A 20,126-nucleotide genomic window follows, 5' to 3' on the forward strand; every position below is an offset into this window, starting at 1 on the left:
TTTCACTTAACATCCCAATTACAGTCCTCTGCTCCTCCCAGTGCTACCCTTACAAACTGTCCCCCAATTGCCCCACCCTTCTCCTGAGAGAAGGGGAGCATCCCCCCTTGGTACTACTCCATCCTGGGGGATCTATTCCCAATAGGATTAGGCATATTCTCTCCCACTGAGGCCCAATCAGGAAGTCAAGGTAGCATATAAAGGATGCATGTATCTCTATTCAAGCACTCTATGATTTTCAAAGCAGATACAAAGTACCCAAAAGTTCAGGTGCTCCTGAAATTTGTTTCCATGGATTCTGAGGATTGGCTATATATTTGATACACAGCCTGTGCTGTTGATGTCTTTGTGTTTCTGTTTACTATATTGATGTCTTTGTTTTCCTTTGGAGACAGTCTAACTTTAAATCCTGCCTCATTCTTATACACACGTGTATCCCTGTATCTCACCATACAGGCTGTACCCGAATATTAACTGGTCATTTTCACCACATAAGTTTCTTCCATGTTTTATCACATCAATAAAGAAATGCTGCCATTTTGTTGTAGGATGAGAGGAGGGGGTGCTCATTCATCAAGGCCACCTGACTGGATGACTGCCCACTCCTATACCAGCTCGGTTCATGACCAAACACTCGTACTCTCCAGCATCCTCAATTCTGACATCATCTATTCTGACTCCACACTTTGATGGAGACAGCTTTATCCTATCTGTAGGCTGCAGATTGTGGTTATTAAAGAACCAACGGAAGGAGAGTCCAATGTCAGGTGAAACACAGGAGAATGTCACAGATCTGCGTGCATTGACTGTGGTGTTGGTTATTCGAATGAAGGGCTCTGTCACCATCTCTGTGAAAAAACAGAAGGGTATCAAATGACAATAATCAGTCAGAGAGCTCCACCAGCACCACTTTACTGAATACTTTAAAAAGTTTCCAAGGGGGAGAGTTAGAGCTGTGACCATAGACCATATCTTGTGCTTTTTATCAGACGCCCATGGCTTGTGTGCCCCTAATTCACCCATTGTGTTTTCTATGTCTCAGTTTCCATATAACATAGCACATGATAAATGATCAATACTGTGCCTGGAGCTAAGATTACTTACGAGTAATGGGCTGATCTTGGGATAGAGGAGCTGCTCAAATTGGCAGTATATATTACTATTTAATGGAGGACGAAAATTCTTCATGCTAGACCCATGAGGACAAGGAGCTCCCTGAAGAACTGTAACCTATCTCCCTCCATTGGGGGACCTGAAATTCCTGTAAGTCTCTTAAGTCCATCAGAACAGTTGACTTATGTCCTGGCACCTGTCCACCGAGACTCAGGAGAAGGAATATACAGGTGATCTACAAAACTGCAACTGTCATAGGAGTCACAACTGGTCCCACACCCTATGGAACTTGGACAGTCAGTAAAATCTTATTTCCTGTCAAAACCAATCATTGACAAAAAAGCTCCCCAGTGTTACCTAGAGTCCAGCCAGAGGCAAAATTTTGGAGCAGGGGGCCTCCTAGTGCTCTCTGTGAAGACCCCAAAGCTCCCTCATCCAGTGCCTGGCTGACTCCTCCAAGGTCTGTATTGGGCCCATGTGCATGGTGAGAGCCCCAAGAGTCTGCACTGAGGCTGATTCCCTCATGATGAGTTATCCCACACATGTTCTTCTCTGTGGATGTAGAGACTGGTAAGGGATTCTGATTGACTGAAGTTAGTCTACCCAGCATGTGTCCTGCTCTAAGTGCCTAAACCCCAGTATGGAGACAATGCAGCAGGAGGGAGAACAGGCATAATCCAACCCTGACAGTCCAGCATATGAAGTAGGATAATTCATACCCAGAAGGCAGAGGGCATTTAGAGTCACTTACTGTTTACATAAAACTGCACGTGTCCTCTTTCAACCTTGTTATTTATATTTAAAATTTCTAGTGTGTACATCCTTGCATCTTCCTCAGTGACATCCTGGAGCAGTAGAGATCCACTGGCATACACCATCCCTCTTCCTCTGTATGCATCACTCCAGGTGGTGATATTCCTGATTACATGGTAGTCTACAATTTTAAAGGCTGGGACCGTATATATTGAGTAGTACCAGGAGAAGGATCTCAGCCCTTCTGGCAGATTATGAACGACAAGAAGAATACTTCCCCCTTCAACAGCATACCTCGGCACAGACTCAACAATGAATTTGGCAGGAGTCAGAGAGTTACAGCACTTCAAAACCAGACCTGGAAGGGAGAAAAAAGCCATCACATAAATCTAGTGAACTCCATCCTGAGCAGATGGATCATTAACTTAGCTTAAAGAGGCAGGTGAAGGTGTATCTATCCCACTTAAACAAGGTGAGCAACACAATTTCCTACATTCCCTCAGAGCCCCTGAAAATTGTTCCCTCTTCATGGAGGTGATCCTTGGATGTGTACATGGATTCTTCCTTGCTGCTCAGTCAGGCACTACAAAGACTTATACATGCTAGGGTTTGGCGTGATGCCTCTTCTGATGGCTACAGGTCCTGGATTTTCCCTTTCCATTTGTTTGTTTCATTTTCTTAGTTTCTCTTGTGTCTCTAGTTAATTCCTGATTTCACTTTTTAGGTGTTCTTGCTGCTCTTCCTGGCAGCCCACAGGAGTGGAGTTGTGCAAGGGACAGGAGCAATCTGATATTCAGGGTATCCTAAGATCTTGGAAGAGGATGTAGTATTACGTTGAATGGTTTATATCAAGTTGACACCCTATGTAGAGTCCTTTTGAAAGACAAGGCTTCAGTTGAAAACACTACCAATGCATTGGCCCATGGGAAAGTCAGTAATATAATTTTTAAATTGTAGAATGATATGGGAGGGTCTGTATCACTACAAACAGTTCCATCCATGGGGTAGGGACCCTAGGTGATATAAGGGAGCAGGTTGAACAAGCCATGATCAGCAAGCAGATAAACAGTACTCTTCCATGGTCTCTGCACCAGTTACTGGATTGTATTTATGATAATCTTAATTTGGAGGTAATCAATATCTCGATATGAAATGGACAGCAACAATCAATCAAACAAACAATAAAAAAACGAACCAAACCAACCAACCAACCAACCAACCCACCAACCAACCAACCAATCAAAAACCATTGTTCTCTATCATCTTTGAGAAGAAGAATGGAGGACTGGAAATATGTTCCCTTGGGTTGCTTTAATCCAACCTTTGAAAGATGACAGTGTTTGCATTCCCTGGTTTAGAGCTCCAGGAGATTGGGCAGAACCTAACATCTTAGGCTGAGTTAGCATCAAGTTGTCTCTTGATGCAGGTGGAGTCAGAAGATGGAGTGTGATCTCTGGCCATTTGTCTCTCCATGTTTTTCTGGCACTAAGTACTCAAACCTTCACATGGGGACATGATATAGAGAGGAGTGAGGTGTAGGCTAAGCATGACAGTCCTGTAATCTAAGCCCCACCTAATACTGAATTATTACAGGAAATCATTATAGGAAATCACTTACTCTCCACCTGGATTTCTACATGTCCTTCTTCACTCTTCATATCTGTACCCAGAATCCCGAGGGTGTACAATCCAGCATCCTTCTGAGTGACATTTTTGATCAGCAGGGATCCATCAGTATACAGTCTCTCTCTACCGCTGTATGCAGGCCCAAATGAAAAACTTGCTTTTTCATCTATTATGTATCGGGCAATCAGCTGTTTCCTGACTTGGGTCATTCCTCTGAACCACGCAAAGCCTAGAATATTCTCTGGGAGATTGCGAACCTGTACAAAAACATCTTTCCCATCAGGAACAATAGGTGGCAATGTTTCAATACTGGGTTGAGCAGAGGCAACAAGGCGCCCACAGTTCCAAAGGAAGACTAGAAGTGAAGAGACAGATTTGATTAATTGCTACCTTTGTATTTTGGTATAATGAGACACTGTCCTGAGCAGGTGTGTCCATTACTCATCCTAGGTGTCTCTCTTCCTATCCAACTTTGTGTGCCTGCACTTTTATCTTTCATTGTTTGTTGCTCTCTCTTCAGGTGTCAACATGGCCCTGGCTCACCATTCAAAGCTGTTTGGTTTTTGGGTTATGCCTCCTAGTCTCTTCCCCTACAGACCATGAATCTTGACTTTCTGGCTTGTTGTTGCTGGTTGTTGTTGTTGTGTTTGTCTTGTAGTTGCAGTCAACACCTGATGTCACCTTTACATTCTTTACTGATCTGTCTTTCTGTCTACTGGGACTGGGCATAATATGCACCATGATTTTTTTATACTGAAAAAATGCTATTTAGAAGAACACTCAGACATATGTGGAGAATGAATAAATGAATGATGTTCCAAGACTTGGTATGCCAATGGATTTTCCTAAGGAAATCCTAGGTTTGGGGACACAGTAATGGATCATTCCACTTGCTTTGAGTTTTTTACACTTACCTACACATTATATTTTTGTGTTAACTTTGAACATATATAAGGACTAGTTCAGTGTCAGTAGGTGGGTGCAGAATATACTACTTATGTGGAGTTCAGAGACTTATGTTCATCGATCTCAGCTTATCGAATATGAAGATAATGCATATATTTATTCAATCATGTCACTGATCAACATCACCTTGGTTTTTTATTTGGGATGTCAGAGCTGAGAACATCAGTCTTCAGAATACTGTGGTCATGCTGATTAACTTTGGGTGAAAACAATCTTTCCATCAACTTACTTCTTCTCATTCATCAAGACCGTCCTGCAGCTTCTGAGCCTCTACCCTCTGTGTCTTCTTCTTCCCTCTAAACCCTGAGACTCCACTAAGGTCCACAGGTCTCTTAGGAGACTCCAGAGAGTAGATGAGTGTTCTCCTCTCATACTATATAAAGTGTGGTTTTTTCACCTGTGAGCATGAGCCCCTGACAGTTGTTCACCCTTTGCACAGCATAAAAGGGTGCCCCCTCCACCGACTCTGTGGCTTGTTCTGTCCTTCTGTGGCATGTCTGCTCCAGCACCACTCCCCAGTTCTCTTGTGCTTCCACTCTTTGAGCTGAGCCTCTTCTGTGGTAGGATCATCTCTGAGAGTCACATGATCTGAGGGTGTTGCTCTATAAAAACACTGATCTGTCGATCTCCCCTCCTTTTTTTTTTTTTTTCAGTTATCTAGAACACAGAGTGAGCACCAAGACTGACGACCTTCCCTGTGACTTGAGGTAATTGATGACCCTAAGGTTTATCTCTGCTATGTCCTGGCCCTAGTCAGTTAGCACCAATAAGGGGAATTCTGTACAACTCTGTAACACAGCAACTCAGCTATGCACTCAGTCTGTTTTGTGTTCTCAATGTGTTTGAAAGATGGAAGTTGACAGGGATGTCCGTAAGCCAAAAGGACCACCTGAATAAGTGTGGGTAAGAGGACACATCTATTCTCACTGGAGTCACTAGTCAGGGTTATGTCCCAGGACAAAGGCTTTGGATGTTCTTCAGGTGGAGGTCACCTGACTCTTGGAAAAAGGTTGAGGTTTTTTTTTTATCCTGTGCAAGATATCAAGAGAATGCCTCCAATCCCTCTACTTGCTGAACTGTGTAGTAGAACTGCCCATGAGATCCCTGTTCTTTCTGAGATGCGTTGGACCTCTGTTCAATGGATTCTCCTTGGTTATCATATATTTTAATTGGGAAACACATCAAAGGGCAATGCTGTATCCTCCTCACACCCACCCTACCCAATTTGAGTTTGATCCTTTGTTAGTATAGCAGATAAATTAAACAGACAGTAGGCCTGAGAACTCCATGTTGATAGAAATATGGATGGAACTCAGCTACTAGGTAAATTTCTGGTTCACGAAAAATACTTTTTTGAGTGTTGACTGTGTGTCATTATGCTGTCCTCTGGTGATAACTGAGGAAACTGCACCTCATTTTTGGGGAACCGTCCCCATAAACAGAAGTTTGTTCCATTAGCCTGAAGGAGAGAATTCTCTGAGTTGGATCCCTGAGGACAAACACTTCTCAGAAGTACCTGTGTATTCTGTCCCTCTTTTTAGAGACCCGGACTTTCCTTCAAGTCCCATAAGCCTATCAGGACAGTTAGTTAATGATACCTATCCAGCTCTGCTCTCCCTGTTGAGTCACAAGAGATGTCCAGTTGTACTAGCCTAATGGTGGCTCTCATGGCAGTGCACAAGCCTTGTGAAAGNCAAANCAGAAGACACTGACTACTTAAAACAACNGTTNTCTNCTNACNGGAAATCANAACTCAACCTTTGTGAAATGCTTCTCAGAGCCATTAGAAGTTGCGTCTGTGACAGTAGTCTTGAGATCGGTCTTACTGGTCCTCAACTCACTGTGAGGATCCCACTTTTCCTCAATCATGCCCAACTCTGATTCCCTCAAGGTCTTTCTCAAGGACATAGTCTTCTTAAGAACACAACAGTCTAGACAGCAACTGATATTTTTGGCTGAGTTATCCAGCATGTATCCGTTTTTCTTCAAGCTCAAGTCAAATGAAAGATTCTGATCTATTGCTGTTGTGTCCTGAACTAAATGCTCAAACACTAATATGGGGTACAATGTAGAGTAGAGGTAGGCATAGGCCAGGCTGGACACTTCTGTGTATGTTTAGTGGAACGACGACCACCCAATATTCAGAATTCACAGAGAATCACTTACGGTTTACGTGGAGGAATGTGGATGTTGACACAGTATCTCCATGGCTATTTAAGGCTCGTAGGGTGTAGAATCCTATGTCTTTCTGGGAGACATTGTGGATCAACAGGGACCCATTTCCGTACAAGGTCTCTCTAGAACTGTACATGGGCCCCATCACACTTACTCTTGTGTTTTTTGCATACATTAAAATTCCACAATTTATAAATGTCCTCCCTTTGAACCAGCATAAGGACATAATATTTTCTGGCAGTTTGTGGACAAGGAATAGGACATCTTCTCCTTCAACCACTTGAGGTGGCACTAATTCAATGCTGACTTGGGAAGAGGTAGACAGGTGCCAGTAGGTTAAAAGGAAGGCTAAATGGGAAAGAAAGAGAAACCATTAGTATTGAGCAGGTGTGATCATCACCTAGCTTAGATGTTGCGGATGGGTGTAACAACCTTTCTTAGTGGAGGTGAGTAACATGAGTTCCAATATGTCACAGTCTTACACTGTGTTTTCAACTCTATGGAATTCTCTGCTCATTTCTCTCCCCACTTAGTATTAACATATTTTGTGGGAGGATGCTTCTCTGACTTTCTCTCCTAGGGGATCCTTACTTTCTGAATTTTGCTCTCTGTTCCTTTTCTGCAAAAGTCAAACCCTTACATCATCTTCCAGATATTCTAACATTTGTTCTACAAAAACCAGGGTTTTTTAAGGACAAGGATTCTTCTACCCTTTTTGGATACCTCAGTTTATGGAAGAGACTCAAATACCAGTGGATAAAGTAAAAAAAGGGGAAGGCAGGATGGAAGCAAGAACGGAACTATGTGTGTCTCCCTGGGTTTTCTACATAGTTCCCAGATTTGGAGCTAATGACAGTAATTATACTCAAGTGAAATTTAAATACTTTTTCATTTTCTCATGTAGTATATATGTTTATTTTTGAAGGGAGGTGTCTTAGTGTGCCTGTGTGAAGGTGTTTATTGGAAATTTGTGTGGAGGTACATGTCTCCAGTGTCAGCACGTGCCTCTGCATGCCACAATATCTGTGATGAGGGTAAAGAGCCAGCAGAAGTTTGATCTTTCCATCTCCCATGTGGGAGCTGAAGATTGAATTTTCTTTGCATGTCTCCACACACTGAGCCTTCTCGCTGACCCACCCCTGTTTGATGTCTATTTGGAGAGTAACCCTGTCATGATTGGGAACAGTAGTCTTCAGAAAGCCAATGTAATTGACTCTGAATATGAAACATTTGAGGCTTTTCTTCTATTTTCAGCACCTCCTGTCAGCTGAGAGCTTCTCCCTGCTGAGCCTCTGTCTCTCACTGTACCTTTTGTGTCATGAAGGCAAACAACATCCTTGAGTCTCATTTTGGGCTTCTGTCCTTCTTAGGAGACTCCAGCATACATCTGAGTTCCTCTCCACCCCCACAGCAAGAATGGGCACCCTTACCTGTGAGCAGAAACCTCTGCCTTGGGGCACATCTCTGGCAGTGAAGCACAGAGGATACCTTCATCTCTATTTTCACTGTGATGTCTTGCCTCTGAGGACAAGAGCTACACAGCACTTGGCTCTGTTGTCCTTTCTCCTTGTATGCTGAGTGTCCTCTCAGGCAGGAGCACTTCCAGAATATAAAAGGTTGTGTGTTGTGGGTTCTGGGTCCAAGGCACTGCTCTATCTCTTTCAGTCTGAGTCCTGCCCCACATCCTTCTCAACTTCCTTTTATGTTTCTCGTTCAAGAAACACATTGAGTAACAGGGTTGAGTAACATACCCATGACTTCACAGAACAACAGCTCATTCCAGGGTAGATATCTGCTCTGTCCTGGCCTTGGGTTGCTCAGCACCAAAGACAGAGAGCTACAGGGACACAAAGACCCAGCTGAGCATACAGTCTGCTCTTCGTTCTCTGTGCTTTGGCAAGGTGGGATTTATTTACTCCCAGCAGAAACGTGACATAAATTTCTCAGATGACAGTACTAGGACATATATCTTTATACCCAAAGGATAAGACACTAATGTAGGGGCATGCACATTTACTTTCTGGTCTATCTCTGGTGTCTAAATTCTTTCTTCTTTTTTGCCAGCAATGTTCTGCATAGATCTCCTCTTGAGTACAGATACTATTCATTCAAATAGATGTGTCCTCTGCTTTTCCCTATACACTGTTGTATACTTCTTTGTTTTGTTGTGATTAAAAAAAAATGAGCAAAAGCCACTTAGGAGAGAGTTCAGGGTTCATTTCTCTTCTGTATCTGAATAATGTTTTAGCATTAGAGGAAATCAAGGTAGCAAACATGTTGCTTGCTCGCTCATTCACTGTCTATCTCCCTAGCTGGCTTGTATTTAACTAGCTCTTTATACAATCAAGGGCCATCAACCTAGGAATGGTGCTGACCACAATGGCTTAGGCCCCATGATCAGGTTGAATGGGTTACATCAGATAGGACTCAGGTTTCTTTCTCAGAGGGTCCTTTCTAGGTCAAAACATTGAGTAAACTGATATTCCAGTTGCCTTCTCATGGCTTCAGTCTGTCATCTTTTGAGATGTTTTGACTATTTATCCTTCATAAGTAGGCTGTATTCTCAGTCTCAGTTTCATGCTTTACAGATACTGTGCTCATCCTCCTGGGGATAGAATTGTCACCTGTGATGTTAGTCTTGTTAGCAGTGTTTTGCACATAATAGAGAGAAAATGGCTCCCTGTGGGACCTCTGAATCATGATATGGGGCCAATCCATGCAAGTATTATTTCTTTATAAAGTATAACATGGTAAGATGAGAGACAGATGCTAGAGTTGTTTGAATTCAGTGACTCCCTGAGCAGAGAGAGCAAGCCCTCTGGTAGATGTAAAATAAACTGAGGGGATGGTGAAGATAAAAAGCCATGTCCATTGTGTTCCATGAGGAGTGACAGCAGCACACCAGAAAACACATGACTTCCTGTCCAGTATATGGATTATGGAGTTCAGGAGTTGTACAGAAATTCCCCAGAGGCAGATGGCTTAGTTTTAGAGTCAAATCTCATTGTCTTTTTTTTTTTCACTTCCTGCAGAAGTTATTCCCTCAAGCTGCTGATGACCAAGATAAACATCAGCTCCTCCCTGCCTCACAGACACCTGAGAAGGCCTCAGGAGACAATGAGTATCTGTCTGGAGACAAATAGCTAGTGCTTCACAACTGTCACATGTGCCCTGTGTGAGCCTGATGTGGCCACTATGTTTCCTATGTCTCAGTTTCCAAGTTATAGCACACTAGGGGAATGAATGTTGCAGTGTCTAAGATAGTTTTAAGTATGATCAAGGATATGACACTGGGACAGGACAGCTGTCCAGATCAGCAATATATGTTACTGTTTGCCTGCAGGTGAGAATTAACTGGACTTAATCCCTGAGGAAATGAGTCATCAGGAGGACATAGGCCCTCTGTCCTTCCCTTCGGGACCTTGACAATAATATGAATTCTCATAAGTCTACTAGTAACGTTGGTTGATGGCCTGGGCACTTATACATCTGTGCTTTCCATGCTGAGACTCAGACAGAAATGCCCATGTGACTGTGCAGTGCACTGAGCAATTTTATTAGCTAAGAGATTAATACATCTAATAAACTGTTCTGCTCTGTTAGCTCTAACAGGTCAGATTCCAACAGTGCCCACACTCTCTCCGGTCACCACGAGTCTGGGACAATGGTTTGGATCCAGGAGTGCCTGTTGGTTGTCTCTCATTAGATTCCACAGTTCCCTCAGTCAGATCATGCCTGCATCCCAGTATCTTTGACTATATTTATGGTGTGATCTACATAATCTTGGCTTATTCTGATCTGTTGACTGGGTTACCTGAACACATCCACTTGTCAACCAGTTAAATCAGACAAAAGATTCTGATGTTGCTGTTTCTTTATACTGGATGTGTCCTGCAATAACTATTCAAACCACAAAGTACTGACAGTAAGTAGAAATATTGTAGCCCAGTGTGGGTACTTAGCCTAGTACCCAGAGGTCACAAAGGACAACATCTCATCACTTCAGATTAGTAGGATGGAAAAAGCTTTTGTCCATGTGGAAAGTCTTCCAAAACAGCAGAGTTTTCACCTAAGCACCAGGCAAGATTTTCTTCCTATGGAGCATGCCTTATTGTTCAACGAGACTAGCAGTTTTCAATCTGTGGGTCAAAGTCACTTGGGGTCAAACAACATTTTTTTTCTTTTTTGAGACAAATTTTCTCTGTATAGCTCTGGCTGTCCTGGAATTCACTCTGTAGATAAGGGTGGCCTCAAACTCAGAAATCCACCTGCCTCTGCCTCTGCCAAGTTCTGGGATTAAAGGCACATGCCACCACTGCCCAGCTCAAACAACCCTTTCACAGGGGTCTACTAAGCCTATCCTAAATATCAAATATTTACATCCTGATTCTTAACAGTAGGAAACAATAAAATTATCAAATAGTAAAAAGTTAGTTTTTAGATGGGGTCCCCACAGCATGAGGAACTGTATTAAAGGTTCACATTAGTAAAGTTGAGATCTGCTAAATTAAACAGCTGTTGGTTACCTCCAATGATTAAATGCCATTCTTTCACTTGTTGGGATGTCTTGCCATACTGGTCTTTACTGTGGTTTGTTGGCATCAGAACTGGGTAGGACTATTTATTGTTTTCCTCTGTTGTCAACTTGCATAGAACCTCCAAATGATATATGGTCTAGTTCTCACTGAGGAGGTTTCTAAGTCATATCTAGCCAGATTCTTCCAAGGATTGAGTCCTATAATTGTATGGTGTCTTCAGAAATAAAGACATATCTATAAATCCTATTGATGCTACTGTCTTAGTTAGGGTTTTATTGTTGTGAAGAAACACCATGGCCAGGACAACTCTTATAAAGGAAAACAGTTAATTGGTGCTGGTTTGTATCTTCAGAATTTGGATCAATTTTTATCATGGCAGGAAGCATGGCAACATCCATCTAGACAAGATGGTGCAGGAGCTAAGAGTTCTACATATTGATCCGCAGGCAGCAGGAGACTGTGTGCCACACTGGGCATAGCTTGAGCATAGAAGACCTCAAGCCATGCCTTGATAGTGACACACTTCTTCCAACAAGGTCACACCTACTCCACTTAAGTCCATACCTTCTAATAGTGCTAGTACCTATGGACTAAGCATTCAAACACAAGATTCTCTGGGATCCATACCTATTTAAACCACCACATTCCACTCCCTAGACTCCATAGGCTTATAGCCATAACATAATACTAAATGCATCTAGTGGAACTTTAAAGTCTCCATAGTCTATCACAGATTGAAGACTGTTTAGAAGTCCAAAGTTCAAAGTGTCTTCTGATAGTTATGCAGTCTTTATGCTGTCATTCACTATAATATCAAAATCAAAAAATAGGTCACATACTTCCAAAATATAATGGCACAGGATATATACATACTATTACAAACCATGTGCAAGGGTGTGGGGCCACGGGTGTAGGGGAAGAGGGGGGAGGGAGAGAGTGCCCGTGACCAGCCAGAGTTCTGGGGCTCTGGGCAGGCAGACACGGGAGGACTGCTGGACCTTTTCCAAGTGGCCCTGGGTGGGCATCTGGTTGTGTGAAGCCACTGACCCCACACGGCATCGGGTAGACAAGGGACAGCACCCGGTACTAGGTTCTCAGTTTCTGGCATCCCACACTGGATATGGCAGAGGAGCTGAGAATGGAATAGGGGCCCTGGGGTGACACTAGGTCCTGGAGACATGGGAAGAGTGGTCAGGGGGAAAGAGGAGGGGGGCACTGGGTAGTTCCCACGCAGGTGAGTGTCTTTAGTCTGGGCTTTGATGAACAGAGACAGTCTATGGTTTTAGAGCTTTATTGTAGAAAGGCAGGGGGAAAGAGAGAAGATGAGATAGATAGATAGATAGATAGATAGATAGATAGAGAGTCTGACCATGGCCAAGATGAGAGAATGGGGAAGGGGAAGAGAGAAAAGGAGCTAGGGAGTAAGAAAAATGAAGGCTTGGAGAAAGAGAGGCAAAAGCTTAGAGAGAAAGAGAGAGCTTAGAGAGCAAAGAGGGGCCAAACAGCTCCTCTTATAGTGGGCTTGTTATCTTGCTGTTGCTAGGTAAGCATGGGAAGGAGTCTAGCTTGGAGGCCAGAAGCTTGGGACATTGTCAACGAGACTGCTAGCCACATGCTTCTCTTATGGGGGCTGTCGGGGTGGTAACTTTGAGAGGAGCCAGGGGTCCAAGAGACATGAGGGAACGCCTTCTGTTCCATGTAGGTGAAAATTACCACCACTGGGTCCTATAGGGGTTCAAGACCTCAGCTCGACTGGAGTCCAGGATGTCTGTACATAGCCCATTGCCCCATAGAAGGGAGCATAGTGAGAAAATACTGGACAAAAGCAAGACCAAAAACCACTTGGACAAACTCCAAATTCTGAATTTCTTCAGATCTCCAACTCCTTTCAGCATTGTTGACTATAACAACTTTTATCTGTTGGACTGGTATCATTCCCTGTTAGCTTTCCTTGGCAAGTATCCCACATCTCTAGCATCTCTAACCTCTTGGAGTCTCCAAGGAAATCCAGGTTTCACTTTCACAGCTCTACACAATGGTCTTTCATAGATTCACAAAAAGGCTCCACTGTGCTTCCATTCACAGACATCCCTGCCATATGCCTGCCCTTTCTGGTTTTCCCTAGTAAGAAAGGTAGATTTCATAGCCCTTGTATTCTTGACTTTAAAGCCAGAACCACATGACCCATCTGCCAAATTCTGCTGTTTGCTGGTACTGGAACATGACTCCCCTTTTCAAACACTTCTTTACTAGCTATGCTTGGCTGTCTTAGAACTTTCTGTTTAGAGTGATCTTGAACTCTGAGATCTGCATGGCTATGCAGATGAGTGCTGGGATTAAAGGTATGAGCTGTGTACTGGTTAATTTTGTGTCAACTTGACACAGCTGGAGTTATCACAGAGAAAGTAGCTTCATTTGAGGAAATGCCTCCATGAGCTCCAACTGTAAGGCATTTTCTCAATTAGTGATCAAGGGGGAAAGGCCCCTTGTGGGTGGGACCATCTCTGGGCTGGTAGTCTTGGGTTCTATAAGAGAGCAGGCTGAGCAAGCCAGGAGAGGCAAGCCAGTAAAGAACATCCCTCCATGGCCTCTGCATCAGCTCCTGCTTCCTGACCTGCTTGAGTTCCAGTCCTGACTTCCTTTGGTGATGGACAGCAGTATGGAAGTGTAAGCTGAATAAACCCTTTCCTCCCCAACTTGCTTCTTGGTCATGATGTTTGTGCAGGAATAGAAACCCTGACTAAGACAAGCTGCCATACCTGGATCTAAGTTTTTCCTTAATTCCTTCTTACAAGAATGAAAATTAGCTAGATGGCATCTTGCCCCAAGGTTACCACTCCCTTAATGCTATTTAATATCATTAATATATTTCATTGAACACAGGATTTAGTTCCATTCCACTTCCTGGAGCATGTTTTATCCTTGAACCAAACTTTTTGTATGTTTCCTTCCTAAGCTTACTAATTTCAGCAAAACATTTTTCATAAGAGTAAAGCACAGGACAGAGTGGTGTATAGTAGGCTGTTTCCATAAAACGATTCATTGGATTAAATGATGTTATCTATAAGGCTTTCCATAGCATCCATTACTGTCATATCTTGTAATTTTTTTGTGTGTGAAAGTTTCTTTAAGTTCTTGCTGTAAATCATAAATCATTTGAGAAGAATAGGGTTACCTTCTCCTCATCATATATGATATCATTAAACCTTAAAGATTTAATAGAAAAAGATGTTATATTCTAATCACATTTTAATTTTGTTTCTTCAATACTTTTAGATGATCTTCCATTATTATTATTATACCTTGTTTCAAATCAGCTATTTCCTTAACTATCTCACTATCTGTTTTATTCGGCTGAGCCCAGAATTCTGTTGAATGCGTAATAAAATCAGCAGTTTGAATTTATTTATAAAGCACCTGTCCATCTGTAACTGCAGTGGCACTAACTATGGCAATAATCAGTCAAATCATCCAACAAGTTCTTTTTAAAACTCTTTTAGCAAACTTCTGCACCAGAACCATCGCTGGCGAGTCTTGTCATAGCCTCAACAGCTTCAGTGGTATTCAAATTGCTTGGCCTTCACCTAAGGATGTACAAACTTTCAGAAGTGACATTTAAAGGCATCCTTATATTAACACAGGTATGAAGAGGACAATGTCTGTAAGTAATACAAGAGTTATTAGGCTGCCATTGTACAGGCCCTTTCAGTAACAAATAAAGTAATGTACACATGCTACATGGAGGTGACTCTGATTTAAGCTAAAGGGAAAAGTGTACTTACCTTCATTAACATTGTATCTTGCTTCCCATGCTTTAAGAGTGTGAAAGACACTTGCTAATTTCCACAAATTAGTCTGAACAGAAATGTCAAATTGGAAGAAAGGACTTGTCATTCCAACCCTATGACATTCAAAAGGTTCGTTAACAGTAGAACCAATTTCCATAGTTCCAATCAATGACATATCCCTTAGAGATATTCACAAGCACCCAAGTGCCACAGACCCTCTGGGTCCCTTTGTCTGTGTTGAACGGGTCTCTGGGTGCAGATGGGCAAGGAGTTGGCGAGTGACAGACAGACCAACATGCGAGATTGTGTAGAATCTGAATGTAATTTGTCAAATTGAGCATCAAACTTTTTATACAGAGGAATCAATTCAGCCTGTGTACTACAAGGATAATTTAACATCAGAATGGAAGCCAGGAAAAGTGTTGGGGTGGAGCTGCAGTTATGTTTATGTTTCTACAGGAGATCAAGCATTGTGAATAGTGTTGAAAGTGTTGCAACTTTGTTGCTTGCTATGCTCTATGTGGTAGTTATACAAGTAACAGAGATCAATTATACATATTGGACCTATATTTCTAATCCTCCAATTATCATAGGAGTAAGTTGGAGGAGATGAGAATATTTGTATGGTAATGAATTTTCTTGGCTACCTGGTCCTTCTCACCTTGGAGGACCTGCTAAACCCTTGGAGAAATGTAAGGAAATCAAAATTTTACTGTGAGAGTGCAAGAAATTCGTATTTGTATAAGTAATGGAACTTAGTGTCTAAATATAACTTTTCAAGTGGTTATCTGTAGTTAATACTACCCAGAATTTTCATAAGTTTTATATGCTTTGTGCATCTGGCTTTAAGACACAGGGGATTAACGGCACCTTATCCTAGTTCCATATATCGGCTGTTTTGTGAAATGTGGGTTATCAACAAGGAATCTGACTGGATACACTGGCAAGGATGAAAACGTAAAAACCCTCGGGTGCCACGCACTCCAGTCAAGTCTGCTTGACAGGCTGAAAAGCCTGGAAGCACCCACTAGGAAGAGTTTCACGGAAACTCACCTCTTGGAGTTTTGGCGTTCTCATCTACCCATATACTCATACCCTATTCCCTCGTTAGTCTTGTGTGTGGATTCACATGCTCTCTTTTAGTATTATCTTATTATAAGTGCCTTTTAAGATTGAATTCTGACATAGCTAAGCCTTCGCCAGTGTTCCAACGTCCTAGAAAGTCCTTGAGCTGACCATGGGCTTGGAATACAATGTTGCCTATTCAGTGACATTCAGAATTGCCTCTGGTATTACACTATCACTTAGAATAAAAGCCAAGTCGCTCCATATACAGGAATTTACAATGGCTTAGGAAGTAGATCGGGTTGTGGTTTTAGGGTAATGCATTATTCATGAGATGGTTAGCTAGAGCAGAGCTCCCTAATTAGAACCATGACTTGGGTGTGAAAACCCTTGCCATAGGAGAGTAAAGACCTCACACCTGGCTTCTAAGACTATAGCTGACCTTAGATAGGGCTGACTTTGTCTCAGTTGTTTTATTGCCCAGTTCCTGCCAGTCTTTGTGTTTACATTCCTCTGTTTAGTGTAAGAGTCATTAAGCATCCGGTAACCTCATTTGTACCTTGCTGATGTGTCACCTACCTTCCCTATTTTCTTCTGTATAAAAAGTTTGATGCTCAATTTGACAAATTACATTCAGATTCTACACAATCTCGCATGTTGGTCTGTCTGTCACTCACCAACTCCTTGCCCATCTGCACCCAGAGACCCGTTCCACGCAGACAAAGGGACCCAGAGGGTCTGCAGCAAGGTGTCCTCTTCCTGCTTTTATGAAGGTGTTCTTCCCCACCCACTTCCAACTCCATGCCCTGGCATTCCACTACATTGGGGCATTGAGCCTTCATGGGAACAAGAGCCTCTCCTCCCATTAATGCCTGACAGACCATCCTCTGCTATATATGGGGCTGGAGCCATGGGTCACACTCAATGTGTACTCTTTGGATGGTGGTTTAATCCCGGGGAACTCTGGGGGGTCTGGTTGGTTGATAATGTTGTTCTTCCTATGGGGTTGCAAATCCCTTCAGTTCCTTCAGTCCGTTCTCTAATTCTTCCATTGGGGACCCTGGATCAGTCCAATGGTTGGCAGCAAGCATTCGCATCTGTCTTGCTCAGACTCTGTTCTGGCAGAGCCTCTCAGGAGACAGATATATCAGGCTCCTGTCAGCAAGCACTTGTGGGAATCCTTAATAGTGTCTTGAGTTTGGTGTCTGCATAGGGGATGAATCCTCAGGTGGGGCAATCTCTGGGTGGCCCCATGATCAGTCCAATGGCTGGCTATAAGCATCTGCCTCTGTATTTGTCAGGGTCTGGCAGAGCCTCTCAGGAGACAGCTATATCAGGTGCCCTTTAGCAAGTACTTGTTGGAATCAATAATAGTGTCTGGGTTTGTTAACTCTACATAGGACAGATCACCAGGTGGGGCAGTCTCTGGATGGCCTTTCCTTCAGTCTCTGTTCTACACTTTGTCTTTATATTTTCTCCCATGATTATTTTGTTCTCTCTTCTAAGAAGGACTCCAGTAAACCAAATAACTCTATTTAAAATGGGTACAGAACTAAACAAAGAATTCTCAACTGAGGAATATCGAGTGGCTGAAAAGCACCAAAAGAAATGTCCAACGTTCTTAGTCATTAGGGAAACACCAATCAAAATAACCTTGAGATTCCACCTCATACCAATTAGAATGGATAAGATAAAAAACTCAGGTGACAACAGATGCTGGCAAGAATGTGGAGAGAGAAGAATACTCCTCTTTGTTGGTAGGATTGCAAGCTGGTACAACCAGTCTGGAAATCATTCTGATGGTTTCTCAGAAAATTGGACATAGCACTACCTGAGGACCCAGCAAAAGCACTCCTGGTCATATACCCAAAAGATGCTCCAATATATAACAAGGGCAAATGCTCTACCATGTTCATAGCAGTCTTATTTATAATAGCCAGAAGCTGGAAAGAACCCAGATGTCCTTCAACAGAGGAATAGATACGGAAAATGTGGTACATTTAGACAATGGAGTACTACTCAGCTATTTAAAACAATGACTTCATGAAATTCTTAGGCAAAATATCATCCTGAGTGAGTTAACCCAATCACAAAAGAACATACATGGTATGTACTAACTGATAAATGGATATTAGCTCAAAAGCTCAGAATACCCAAGATACAATTTGCAGACCACATAAATCTCAAGAAGAAGGAAGACAAAAGTGTGAATGTTTAAGTACTTCTTAGGAGTGCGAACAAAATACTCAGGGGAGTAAATAGAGCCAAAGTGTGGAGCAGAGAGTGAAGTAAAGGCCATCCAGAGACTGCCTCATCTGGGGATTCATTTCAGATACAGTCATCAAACCCAGACACTATTGAGGATGCTAACAAGTGTTTGCTGAAAGGATCCTAATACAGCTGTCTCCTGAAGGCTCTGCCAGTGCCTGATGAATACTGAGATGGATGCTCAAAGCCAACCATTGGACTGAGATCAGGGTCCCCACTGGAAGAGTTAGAGAAAGGATTGAAGGACCTGAAGGGATTTTCTTTCTCTTTTTTTTTTCTTTTTTTCTTTTCTTTTCTTTTTTTTCTTCTTTTTTCTTTTTTTAGTTTTTCGAGACAGGGTTTCTCTGTGTAACCCTGGCTGTCCTTGAACTCACTCTGTAGACCAGGCTGGTCTTGGACTTAGAAATCTGCCTGTCTCTGCCTCCCAAGTGCTGGGATTAAAGGCATGCCCCACCACTGCCCAGCTACTGAAGGGATTTTCAACCCCATAGGAAGGACAAAAATATCAACCCCCCCAGAGCTCCCAGGGACTAAACTACCAACAAAAGAGTACACATGGAGTGTGACCCATGGCTCTATCCCTACATGTGGCAGAGGATGGCCTTGTCAGGAATCAATGGGAGGAGAAGCCCTTGGTCCAATCAAAGCTCAACGCCCCAGTGTAGGGGGATGCCAAGGATTTGGGGTTGGAATGGGTGTGTGGGGGAGCACTCTCATACAAGCAAGGGAGGGCAGATGGGATAAGGGCTTTCCAGGGGGCAAAAGGGGATAATATTTGAAATGTAAATAAAGAAAATATTCAGTAAAAAAGAAGATAAACCAGTCATGGTTTGAAATTCACAATATGAGGCAGAATAGGGCACATTTGGTGACATGTAGAATAGTTTGGTCTTTGTTTCACTGTGTAATCTGTTGATGAAATAAATTAACATATTATTTTTATAAATACAAATTAATAAAATATTTAAATAGGTAAACATGGCTACTCCATGGTTTAGTTGGTTTGTTTCTTGACACCATTTTCATGGAATTTTTTTCCAGCTGTTTATTCAGGCTGATGTAATGTCTGTCTATGTTACGGAGGTGTGTTTCCTAATACCTCTATTGTATGGGATTTTAGGTCAGAATCTTGTTTTTTAGGTGAGTTAGGGTATCCAGGGCTTGCTGTGGTAGGAGTCCTGGGTTTTGGTCTTGCCAGGTGGCATTAGTTTCTGTTGCTTATGTTCTTGCACTTGCCTCTAACTATCTGGTTATCTCTTATGTTAACTGGCCTTGCTGTCTATGACTGAATTCTGTACCTCCATGTAGAAAGGTAGATCTCTGTGAGGTGGGTTAGAGCAGGCCTCTTCAAAGCAAACAGTGCTGTCTCTGGTTTGGGGGGTGGTTCCTATGATCCTGGTTACAGCAGACCTCCTGGGAGTCAGGCTCTTTCTGGGTGTGAGCAGGGGCATTGGAGAGCCTGATCTGCCCTGGGTAGAGTTGCAGACCAGAAGGTTTTTTTTTTTTTTTCAATCATAGAAAAAGAAAGGTTGGTTGTTGTTGACTGTTATGGTAAACAAATAGGGCTGTTGGACTAATTCAGTGTTTATATTAAAAAAAATTTCAGTTTAAACTTTGATGATGACAGACCCAAAGCCAAATCACAGCAGAAGTCAGGCAGTGATGAGTTCTCTGACAGCTAAGTGATGCTTATCAGCATTGTTGCTCAATATGTTGCCTGGAGGAGAAACATAAAGAGAAAAAAGTTGAGAGTGTTGCAGAACATCACTGAGAGTGGAAGGGACATAGCAGTACTGTGGATATAGAGTCCACCACCCACAGGCCATGGGATTCT

General features: G+C 42.6%; 1 protein-coding gene across 1 annotated transcript; it reads right to left on the reverse strand.

The window, feature by feature from the left end:
• Positions 1-573: 573 nt before the first annotated feature.
• Positions 574-8,127, reverse strand: LOC110297193 (pregnancy-specific glycoprotein 22-like). The gene is made up of 5 exons (XM_021165934.1): positions 8,064-8,127; positions 6,625-6,981; positions 3,485-3,847; positions 1,865-2,224; positions 574-848 (listed from the first exon to the last, which is right to left on the reverse strand). Exons 1-5 carry the CDS (start codon positions 8,125-8,127, stop codon positions 574-576), a joined length of 1,419 nt encoding a protein of 472 aa, XP_021021593.1.
• Between the last annotated feature and the right edge of the window lie 11,999 nt (positions 8,128-20,126).

Source organism: Mus caroli, chromosome 7 (assembly GCF_900094665.2).
Source record: "Mus caroli chromosome 7, CAROLI_EIJ_v1.1, whole genome shotgun sequence".
NCBI lineage: Eukaryota > Metazoa > Chordata > Mammalia > Rodentia > Muridae > Mus > Mus caroli.